This window comes from Engystomops pustulosus, chromosome 3 (assembly GCF_040894005.1).
Source record: "Engystomops pustulosus chromosome 3, aEngPut4.maternal, whole genome shotgun sequence".
Lineage (NCBI taxonomy): Eukaryota > Metazoa > Chordata > Amphibia > Anura > Leptodactylidae > Engystomops > Engystomops pustulosus.
This window is the reverse complement of record NC_092413.1, coordinates 16135186-16147951: the sequence shown is the minus strand read 5'-3', so window position 1 is coordinate 16147951 and position 12766 is coordinate 16135186. Positions and strand designations below refer to the sequence as shown.

General features: G+C 43.2%; 1 protein-coding gene across 4 annotated transcripts in view; it reads right to left on the bottom strand.

Moving 5' to 3' along the window:
* USH2A (usherin) overlaps positions 1–12766 on the bottom strand; it is a 493686-nt gene that overhangs the window by 134959 nt on the left and 345961 nt on the right. For all 4 annotated transcript variants that reach the window (XM_072140122.1, XM_072140124.1, XM_072140123.1 and 1 more), the window contains exons 44-47: positions 10050–10213; positions 8239–8448; positions 6576–6778; positions 4846–4958 (exon numbers count right to left, since the gene is read on the bottom strand). In XM_072140122.1, the coding sequence (XP_071996223.1) occupies positions 4846–4958; positions 6576–6778; positions 8239–8448; positions 10050–10213 (690 nt within the window). The remainder of the gene's footprint in view (positions 1–4845; positions 4959–6575; positions 6779–8238; positions 8449–10049; positions 10214–12766) is intronic.

Sequence of the window (12766 nt, the reverse complement as noted above, 5' to 3'; positions counted from 1 at the left end):
CGCCGATTGTACCTGAATTGCCCCGGGATTTTGGCGCACGCGATCGGAATTTGGCGCATCGGCGCCGGTATGCACGCGACGGAAATCGGGGGGCGTGGCCGAACGAAAACCTGACGTATTCGGAAAAACCGCCGCATTTAAAAAAAAATTGTGTTGCGAAAATTTCACTCACCTTCATCCTGGATAGGCCGGTGTATTTCGAGGCATTCCAGCGGACTTCAGCGCAGCAGCGCCACCTGGTGGACGGCGGAGGAACTACCATCATAAATCCCGGCCGGACCCGAATCCAGTGCAGAGAACGCGCCGCTGGATCGCGAACGGACCGGGTAAGTAAATCTGCCCCACTGGGTGTATACTGCACATATATACATATACTGGGTGTATACTGCACATATATATACATATACTAGGTGTATACTGCACATATATATACATATACTGGGTGTATACTGCACCTATATATACATATACTGGGTTTATACTGCACATATATACATATACTGGGTGTATACTGCACATATATACATATACTGGGGCAGATTTACTTACCCGGTCCGTTCGTGATCCAGCGGCGCGTTCTCTGCGCTGGATTCGGGTCCGGCCGGGATTCATCAAAGCAGTTCCTCCGACGTCCACCAGGTGGCGATGCTGCGCTGAAGTCCGCTGGAATGCCTCGAAATACACCGGCCTATCCAGGATGAAGGTAAGTGTAAATTTCGCGACACAATTTTTTTAAAAATGCGGTGGTTTTTCCGAATAGGTCGGGTTTTCGTTCGGCCACGCCCCCCGATTTCCGTCGCGCGCATACCGGCGCCGATGCGCCACAATCCGATCGCGTGCGCCAAAAACCCGGGGCAATTCAGGTACAATCGGCGCAAATCGGAAATATTCGGGTAACACGTCGGGAAAACCCGAATCGGGCCCTTAGTAAATGACCCCCACTGGGTGTATACTGCACATATATACATATACTGGGTGTATACTGCACATATGTACATATACTGGGTGTATACTGCACATATATACATATACTGGGTGTATACTGCACCTATATATAAATATACTGGGGGTCATTTACTAAGGGCCCGATTCGCGTTTTCCCGACGTGTTACCCGAATATTTCCGATTTGCGCCGATTGTACCTGAATTGCCCCGGGATTGTGGCGCACGTGATCGGATTGTGGCGCATCGGCGCCGGCATGCGCGCGACCGAAATCGGGGGGCATGGCCGAACGAAAACCCGACGTATTCGGAAAAACCGCCGCATTTAAAAACCGAAAAAGTGTCGCTTGGGGAGCGCTTACCTTCACCTGGTCCGAGGTGGTGCATTCCGGCGCGTTGAGATACTTTTCAGCGCAGTAGCGCCACCTGGTGGACATCGGAGGAACTACCTTCTTAAATCCCGGCCGGACCCGAATCCAGAGCAGAGAACGCGCCGCTGGATCGCAAATGGGCCGGGTAAGTAAATCTGCCCCACTGTGTGTATACTGCACATATATATACATATACTGGGTGTATACTGCACATATATATACATATACTGGGTGTATACTGCACATATATATACATATACTGGGTGTATACTGCACATATATACATATACTGGGTGTATACTGCACCTATATATACATATACTGGGTGTATACTGCACATATATACATATACTGGGTGTATACTGCACATATATATACATATACTGGGTGTATACTGCACATATATATACATATACTGGGTGTATACTGCACATATATATACACATATACTGGGTGTATACTGCACCTATATATACATATACTAGGTGTATACTGCACATATATACATATACTGGGTGTATACTGCACATATATATACATATACTGGGTGTATACTGCACATATATACATATACTGGGTGTATACTGCACATATATACATATACTGGGTGTATACTGCACATATATACATATACTGGGTGTATACTGCACATATATATACATATACTGGGTGTATACTGCACCTATATATACATATACTGGGTGTATACTGCACATATATACATATACTGGGTGTATACTGCACATATATATACATATACTGGGTGTATACTGCACATATATACATATACTGGGTGTATACTGCACATATATATACATATACTGGGTGTATACTGCACATATATATACATATACTGGGTGTATACTGCACATATATATACATATACTGGGTGTATACTGCACATATACACTCACCGGCCACTTTATTAGTTACACCTGTCCAACTGCTCGTTAACACTTAATTTCTAATCAGCCAATCACATGGCGGCAACTCAGTGCATTTAGGCATGTAGACATGGTCAAGACAATCTCCTGCAGTTCTCCCGAGCATCAGTATGGGGAAGAAAGGTGATTTGTGGCCTTTGAACGTGGCATGGTTGTTGGTGCCAGAAGGGCTGGTCTGAGTATTTCAGAAACTGCTGATCTACTGGGATTTTCACGCACAACCATCTCTAGGGTTTACAGAGAATGGTCCGAAAAAGAAAAAACATCCAGTGAGCGGCAGTTCTGTGGGCGGAAATGCCTTGTTGATGCCAGAGGTCAGAGGAGAATGGGCAGACTGGTTCGAGCTGATAGAAAGGCAACAGTGACTGAAATCGCCACCCGGTACAACCAAGGTAGGCAGAAGAGCATCTCTGAACGCACATTACGTCCAACTTTGAGGCAGATGGGCTACAGCAGCAGAAGACCACACGGGTGACACTCCTTTCAGCTAAGAACAGGAAACTGAGGCTACAATTTGCACAAGCTCATCGAAATTGGACAGTAGAAGATTGGAAAAACGTTGCCTGGTCTGATGAGTCTCGATTTCTGCTGCGACATTCGGTTGGTAGGGTCAGAATTTGGCGTCAACAACATGAAAGCGCGGATCCATCCTGCCTTGTATCAGCGGGTCAGGCTGGTGGTGGTGGTGTCATGGTGTCTTTGGGCCCCTTGGTACAACGCCACAGCCTACCTGAGTATTGTTGCTGACCATGTCCATCCCTTTATGAGCACAATGTACCCTGTAACATCTGACGGCTACTTTCAGCAGGATAATGCGCCATGTCATAAAGCTGGAAGCATCTCAGACTGGTTTCTTGAACATGACAATGAGGTCACTGGACACAAATGGCCTCCACAGTCACCAGATCTCAATCCAATAGAGCATCTTTGGGATGTGGTGGAACGGGAGATTCGCATCATGGATGTGCAGCCGACAAATCTGCGGTAACTGTGTGATGCCATCATGTCAATATGGACCAAAATCTCTGAGGAATGCTTCCAGCACCTTGTTGTATCTATGCCACGAAGAATTGAGGCAGTTCTGAAGGCAAAAGGGGGTCCAACCCGTTACTAGCATGGTGTACCTAATAAAGTGGCCGCTGAGTGTATATACATATACTGGGTGTATACTGCACATATACACTCACCGGCCACTTTATTAGGTACACCATGCTAGTAACGGGTTGGACCTCCTTTTGCCTTCAGAACTGCCTCAATTCTTCGTGGCATAGATACAACAAGGTGCTGGAAGCATTCCTCAGAGATTTTGGTCCATATTGACATGATGGCATCACACAGTTACCGCAGATTTGTCGGCTGCACATCCATGATGCGAATCTCCCGTTCCACCACATCCCAAAGATGCTCTATTGGATTGAGATCTGGTGACTGTGGAGGCCATTTGTGTCCAGTGACCTCATTGTCATGTTCAAGAAACCAGTCTGAGATGATTCCAGCTTTATGACATGGCGCATTATCCTGCTGAAAGTAGCCATCAGATGTTACAGGGTACATTGTGCTCATAAAGGGATGGACATGGTCAGCAACAATACTCAGGTAGGCTGTGGCGTTGCAACAATGCTCAATTGGTACCAAGGGGCCCAAAGAGTGCCAAGAAAATATTCCCCCCATGACACCACCACCACCAGCCTGACCCGCTGATACAAGGCAGGATGGATCCATGCTTTCATGTTGTTGACGCCAAATTCTGACCCTACCATCCGAATGTCGCAGCAGAAATCGAGACTCATCAGACCAGGCAATGTTTTTCCAATCTTCTACTGTCCAATTTCGATGAGCTTGTGCAAATTGTAGCCTCAGTTTCCTGTTCTTAGCTGAAAGGAGTGGCACCCGGTGTGGTCTTCTGCTGCTGTAGCCCATCTGCCTCAAAGTTGGACGTACTGTGCGTTCAGAGATGCTCTTCTGCCTACCTTGGTTGTAACGGGTGGCGATTTGAGTCACTGTTGCCTTTCTATCAGCTCGAACCAGTCTGCCCATTCTCCTCTGACCTCTGGCATCAACAAGGCATTTCCGCCCACAGAACTGCCGCTCACTGGATGTTTTTTCTTTTTTGGACCATTCTCTGTAAACCCTAGAGATGGTTGTGCGTGAAAATCCCAGTAGATCAGCAGTTTCTGAAATACTCAGACCAGCCCTTCTGGCACCAACAACCATGCCACGTTCAAAGGCCTCAAATCACCTTTCTTCCCCATACTGATGCTCGGTTTGAACTGCAGGAGATTGTCTTGGCCATGTCTACATGCCTAAATGCACTGAGTTGCCGCCATGTGATTGGCTGATTAGAAATTAAGTGTTAACGAGCAGTTGGACAGGTGTACCTAATAAAGTGGCCGGTGAGTGTATATATATATATATATATATATATATATATATATATATATATATATATATATATACTGGGTGTATACTGCACATACACACACTGGGCTATATATATGGGGCTCATTCAGATGGCAAGTTTGCGGCCCAAATACCGCTATGGCACCGGACGTGGTACACAGGGTATGATGTAAAGCTTCACTTCTTGCCTTGCTGTGACGTTGGCTATCCTAGGGGGCGCTATCTTCCGTGGCGATCCTTCCTTGGTGGCTACTTGTGTGGCGTTGCTCTTTATGCAGGAATACACGGTGCAGACTTCCACCTGACGAAATATAAGATAGTGAAGTATTAGGGTACAGATACACACAATGGGGAAAGATTTATCATAGGGATTATCTGCCCCCATCTCATGGGTGGGGGACTGCCAGCAGTGGGGACCACCAGGGTTATGTTACGGTTGTTGTTAATTCATTATAATGGTCATCTGTATGAGAACAGCCGGGACAATCCCTTATTTTAGAGGCCAGTAAGATAAATTTGGGAATGTTCCACTCCACAATGGAGCGGGCTTACAGAATCCCAACCCAAGTACCCAATTATAGTAGTGGGACACCCAGTAATGACAAGTTCTCCAAGTGCACTTCAAACATGTCCTCACACTGCTGTGCTCTGTTTTCTACTCAAGGTTTGAGTTTATGGTAACAGCAGACGGAAGTGGCTTTGGAGCAGTTCAATACAGAGCAAAGCAGTGTGAGGATATGTCTACAGTGCAGAGAACACAGAACACAGCAGTGTGAGAATGTCTACAGTGCAGAGAACACAGAACACAGCAGTGTGAGGATATGTCTACAGTGCAGAGAACACAGAACACAGCAGTGTGAGAATGTCTACAGTGCAGAGAACACAGAACACAGCAGTGTGAGAATGTCTACAGTGCAGAGAACACAGAACACAGCAGTGTGAGGATATGTCTACAGTGCAGAGAACACAGAACACAGCAGTGTGAGGATATGTCTACAGTGCAGAGAACACAGAACACAGCAGTGTGAGGATATGTCTACAGTGCAGATAACACAGCAGTGTGAGGATATGTCTACAGTGCAGAGAACACAGCAGCGTGAGGATATGTCTATAGTGCTGAGAACACAGAACACAGCAGTGTAAAGATATGTCTACAGTGTAGAGAACACAGAACACAACAGTGTGAGGATATGTCTACAGTGCAGAGAACACAGAACACAGCAGTGTGAGGATATGTCTACAGTGCAGAGAACACAGAACACAGCAGTGTGAGGATATGTCTACAGTGCAGATAACACAGCAGTGTGAGGATATGTCTACAGTGCAGAGAACACAGCAGCGTGAGGATATGTCTATAGTGCTGAGAACACAGAACACAGCAGTGTAAAGATATGTCTACAGTGTAGAGAACACAGAACACAACAGTGTGAGGATATGTCTACAGTGCAGAGAACACAGCAGTGTGAGGATAGGTCTTTAGTGCTGAGAACACAGAACACACCAGTGTGAGGATATGTCTACAGTGCAGAGAACACAGCAGTGTGAGGATAGGTCTGTAGTGCTGAGAACACAGAACACACCAGTGTGAGGATATGTCTACAGTGCATAGAACACAGAACACAGCAGTGTGAGGATATGTCTACAGTGCATAGAACACAGAACACAGCAGTGTGAGGACACACCTCCAGTGCACATAAAGAAGACAAAATCCTACAATATAAACATGGTTTGCAGATACAGCTTTGGTCATACCATACACATTTCTTCCCAAAATGTTAGACCCCTGATATTTTAGAGGGAGGTTGAGCAGCCCCTTAAATACACCCCCTCCATAGTGATTTATGCTGTAGGAGTGTATTCACACAGGAGATATGATCAGCTCTGCTACAACATGTGATATTCACCCCCCTATACGCACCTGTACGCTGTAGACTGTATACGGAGCCAGGTCCCCCACTATAAAGACATAGGGCGCCTCGCTGTCCGTCTTGTAGACCTTATCATTCGCATAGATGGAATATTCCGTGACAACGCCGTTCGGATTTGAAGGGGGCGACCAGATGACACGTACAGCTGTGCTGTTCATTACCACAACCTCTGGGGGGAGCATGCCCTCAGGCTCTGGAATTAATAGAAAAGTCTCAGTACACTCCAGCTGTCCATCCAGACTATGCAAAAATACATGACCCCCCCATGACGAGACCCCCGGACTGCCTGGACTTACTAGAACCACACGACTTCTAATGACGCTACAATGTATCGATGCTGACGGAACATTCTGTCGTTGTATTGATACAGTGATGTCACACCACGTCATGGCGGGTGACCTGGGGACATTAGACGTGTCACCCGCGATGACCCCCAGCAATGGCCGCATTATCGTTAGGTAAATTATCTCCAGTGTTGATTATAGCACGCTGGTTTATACCCAAATCTCATTTTAAGGTGACATTCCCTGCGCCGGAAACGAGAGCGGATAGCGGCGTCTGATGTATCGCAGTCACCCAGGAAAAAGTTTGGGGGGGGGGGTTTAAAACAAGAAAACATTAAAGGTGACGGTGACTTTTTGTATTGAGGAGAAGATGCTAAATCCACATTAAGAAGGTTTATATAATGAGCGCGAACACGTGGGCGGTGATGATATTATCGCGGATATAAGGGGCACATTTGGGGCTAGTCAGGTTTATTTTTGCAGGTTTTTTGCAGCAATTTTTTAGGCACAATTTTTTTGTGAATCATGTGCCATGGATGCAGGCGATGGACGTAGACACATACGGCGCAAATCAGGTTTACGGGTGCGCAAGGAAATTCACGGAAAAAGACCTGTGCCAAAAAAGAAGGAGAAAAAAAAAAGAAAATGTGGCTCAAGGACAAATGGTAAAGACAGCAACATAATGGGCCAGATCTCTCCGGGCTTGTAACCCCTGACAAACCGGCAATCTATCTATCTCATATCTATCTATCTATCTCATATCTATCTATCTATCTATCTCATATCTATCTATCTCATATCTATCTATCTCATATCTATCTATCTATCTCATATCTATCTATCTATCTCATATCTATCTATCTATCTATCTATCTATCTATCTATCTATCTATCTATCTCATACCTATCTATCTATCTATCTATCTATCTATCTATCTATCTATCTCATATCTATCTATCTCATATCTATCTATCTATCTATCTCATATCTATCTATCTATCTATCTCATATCTATCTATCTATCTATCTATCTATCTCATATCTATTTATCTATCTATCTATCTATCTATCTCATATCTATCTATCTATCTATCTCATACCTATCTATCTATCTCATATCTATCTATCTATCTTTCTTTCTTTCCATCTATCTAGATAATAAGCTCTCTCCCGGGGCGGGGGCACAGGTTCAGGCGGGGGTAATGGTGACTATTAGGCACAGGTCTGCTCCTGTCTCGGGGGGACTCATTATTGATCTCTCTGTGATGCACTTTAGAAGCATTTTAACATCTTAGCCCCTTCTTGTGCGGCTGTAATAAGATGACTGGATACAATCCATTTACTTCTCAGATTGAGTGAAGTGCTGACCTCCATCCAGGGTGCTCACGTGTTCCCAGCCGCCGCTGATACCGTGCGGCCCATTGGAGACCTCCACATAGAGGTGATAGCCCGTGTTTGGGAGTAATCCACCAATCACTGCTCGGGTCACATCCGCACCAAATGTCAGAGACTTGTCATCATCGTGTGACCGCAATACAACGGTGTAATGATCAACGTCACCTTGTAGATCACCTACAGCTGCAAGAGGAAACGTACAGGAGGGGTGAAGAGCCGCGCTATATGATAAAGAGGATTATTATAAAGAATAGATTCATAGTATTAGATATCTATAGGATGGATATATAAGTGTTATTACACAGAGAGATAGATAGATATGAGATAGATAGATAGACATGAGATAGATAGATAGATAGATAGATATGAGATAGATAGATATGTGATAGATAGATAGATAGATAGATAGATAGATAGATATGAGATAGATAGATAGATAGATAGATAGATAGATAGATAGATAGATAGGAGATAGATAGATAGATAGATAGATAGATAGATAGGAGGTAGATAGATATGAGATAGATAGATATGAGATAGATAGATAGATAGATAGATAGATAGATATGAGATAGATAGATATGTGATAGATAGATAGATAGATATGAGATAGATAGATAGATAGATAGATAGATAGATAGATAGGAGATAGATAGATAGATAGATAGATAGATAGATAGATAGGAGGTAGATAGATATGAGATAGATAGATAGATAGATAGATAGATAGATAGATAGATAGGAGATATGAGATAGATATGAGATAGATAGATAGATAGATAGATAGATAGATAGATAGATAGATAGATAGATAGATAGATAGATAGATTTGCGATAGATATGAGATAGATATGAGATAGATAGGAGATAGATAGATATGAGATAGATAGATAGATATGAGATAGATAGATAGATAGATAGGAGATATGAGATAGATATGAGATAGATAGATAGATAGATAGATAGATAGATAGATAGATTTGCGATAGATATGAGATAGATATGAGATAGATAGGAGATAGATAGATATGAGATAGATAGATAGATAGATAGATAGATATGAGAGAGATAGATAGATAGATAGATAGATAGATAGAGATATGAGATAGATAGATATGAGATAGATAGATAGATAGATAGATAGATAGATAGATAGATAGGAGATAGATAGATAGATAGATAGATAGATAGATAGAGATATGAGATAGATAGATAGATAGATAGATAGATAGATAGATAGATAGATAGATAGATAGATAGATAGATAGGAGATAGATAGATAGATAGATAGATAGATAGAGATATGAGATAGATAGATAGATAGATAGATAGATAGATAGATAGATAGATAGATAGATAAATAGATATGAGATAGATAGATAGATATGAGATAGATAGATAGATAGATATGATATAGATAGATAGATAGATAGATAGATAGATAGATAGATAGATAGATAGATAGATAGATATGAGATAGATAGATATGAGATAGATAGATAGATAGTTAGATATGAGATAGATAGATAGATAGATAGATAGATAGATAGATAGATAGATAGATAGATATAGATATGAGATAGATAGATAGATAGATAGATAGATATGAGATAGATAGATAGATAGATAGATAGATAGATAGATAGATATGAGATAGATAGATAGATAGATAGATAGATAGATAGATAGATATGAGATAGATAGATAGATATGAGATAGATAGATATGAGATAGATAGATAGATAGATAGATATGAGATAGATAGATAGATAGATAGTACTTACAGGGTCTGGTCCAGGACGCCTCTATAGCCGTGTGGTTTACGGCCTTCACAGTCAGATGACTGCCCCTTATGGGGGGTCCAGGAAGGGTTTTTCCGACAACTTCCGGACTCGATGTGTATCCTACAGAATTGTACACGATCAGCTTGTACTCAAAAAACGTGTATCTGAAATATAGAGGGATGGAAGGTTATAGATGTGTATTCTGATGGATTTACTAATACCATACTTAGGCCGGCCTAAATGAGAACTAGTTAAGCCTAATGCCTTGGCTTTAAATTTAAGCTTTTCCAGATAGTTGAGTCTAAGTTTATACCAGCATTTAGAAGCCTTACTAAGAGTAGTGCACCTAAATTTTGGCACACATTGGGGCAGATTTACTTACCCGGTCCATTCGCGATCCAGCGGCGCGTTCTCTGCGGTGGATTCGGGTCCGGCCCGGGATTTACTAAGGTAGTTCCTCCGACGTCCACCAGGTGGCGCTGCTGCGCTGAAGAGCATCGGAACGCACTCAAGTACACCGGCCTATTCCTAGTGAAGGAAGTCTTGCGACATTTTTCTTTTTTTAAATGCGGCGGTTTTTCCGAATCCGTCGGGTTTTCATTTGGCACGCCCCCCCATTTCTGTCACGTGCACGCCGGCACCGATGCGCCAAAATTCGATTGCGTGTGGCAAAATCTTGGGGCAATTCAGGGGAAATCGGCGCAAATCGGAAATATTCGGGTAACACGTCGGGAAACCGCGAATCGGGCCCTTAGTAAATGACCCCCATTGTCACATTTTTAAACCACAAACCCTTTCTAAAGCCACACCCCATTTTTTTTTATAAGCCACACCCCCTCGGTAATTGTAGCAGGCCTAAAACCAACAAAAAAAAAACTTGGAACACTGTATGTAGTCCAGTTATTTGGGGCAATGGCATACCAGTGGTCGGCTGTGGTGGTCAGAACCATAATTTGAGGGGTTGTAGTGGCTGCAATTGCAGATGGGCCTAGGAGCCTAAGGGGGCCCATAAAGTGTCTTTTCCCAGTACCACAATATTACATGGTACAGATTTTGACTTGGGGTCTCACAGCTTCAAGATAGGCCATTGAGTAGAGGTCACATGTTCATATTGGGGGTGACAATTGTGAAGTCCACTATACAAAGACTGGCAGGGAATGGTAAGTGACATATCGATGGCAGACCAGTAAAATAATGCCATTAGTGGGTACGATCTAGAATATCACAACATACACATAGTAAAATTTAGAGTATCATGTTCATAGATGGTCTCCATCTCCTCTTCATCTGATTTTCTACTCTCTAACATGCGAATCAAGGGCCAAGGGACCCCATTCTAAAAGTACCTGTCCAACTCGTTTCCCATGGAAGCTACATCCGAGCAACCACCAGGTAGGCAACCATACATCTCCCCAGATGGTTGGGAGGTCACGCATGATTTATGGTCAATCTCATTCGTAGGAAATCTCAGCAGAAAAGATGTTCCCTGTAGACCTCTAGTACCATAAGACCATTCCTAGGTGTTTTTGTTTTCACTTTATGTTTAGGATGTCCCTATAGATTTGCAATAGTCTTGTCACTCTTCCACCATGGTCTTAGTCCTACGTGCTTAATGGTCGCCTTCATGCCTCGTCTTACATCCCTAAATGCATTGTAGTAGAGATCATCCATTATTCCTCATATGTGATTTGAGTGTTTTGATTCTTTCTTCCGGTTCCTATAAGTGCTTCTCGGTTGATTTCATGCCTCCTCTTAGGTCATATAAGCTCTGCATGGTTGACTTCTTCCCACTTATTTCATGGTTGACCTCAACTTCCTTTTTAATTCCTTTACATCAGATCTTTATGGTCACTACTGAGAAAGATTTTTGGACATCTGCCTTTTTAAAGTTTACATCCTTTGTTTTTCGAAAGTCTTCAAGGTCTACTTTTGGTTCCTCCAGGTTGTTCGTTGTACAATAAAATTTCTCTAATGTCTCAGTTGCTGACAAAATGTTTGGTTTTCGGTATTGCTTTATTGTGGTTTAGGTATCACCAGTCTCATTGGAATAGCTCCAGGTATTGTGATGGTCCCCTAAGTTAGGGATGGCCATTAGACCCCCTGCTACATAAAAAGCTGCTCTTCCGAAGACTAGTCTACAAAATAAGTCCTAGTTGGCTTCTCTCTTGAAGAACTAGTACCATAGTATCATAGTATATAAGGCTGGAAGGAGACGCAAGTCCATCAAGTCCAACCTTTAAGAATTAAATAAATGTTTTATCCCCATAACCCGTGATATTTTTTCTCTCCAGAAAGTCATCCAGGCCTCTCTTGAACATGTACATAGAGTCCGCCATAACAACCTCCTGCGGCAGAGAGTTCCACAGTCTCACTGCTCTTACAGTAAAGAACCTTTGTCTATGTTGATGGTAAAATCTCCTCTCCTCTAGGCGCAGAGGATGCCCCCTGTCTATGGTGATGGTAAAATCGCCTCTCCTCTAGGCGCAGAGGATGCCCCCTGTCTATGGTGATGGTAGAGCCGCCTCTCCTGTAGGTGTAGAGGATGCCCCCTGTCTATGGCGATGGTAGAACCTTCTCTCCTCTAGGTGTAGAGGATGTCCCCTGTCTATGGTGATGGTAGAATCGCCTCTCCTCTAGGCGTAGAGGATGTCCCCTGTCTATGGTGATGGTAGAAACGCCTCTCCTCTAGGTGTAGAGGATGCCCCTGTCTATGGTGA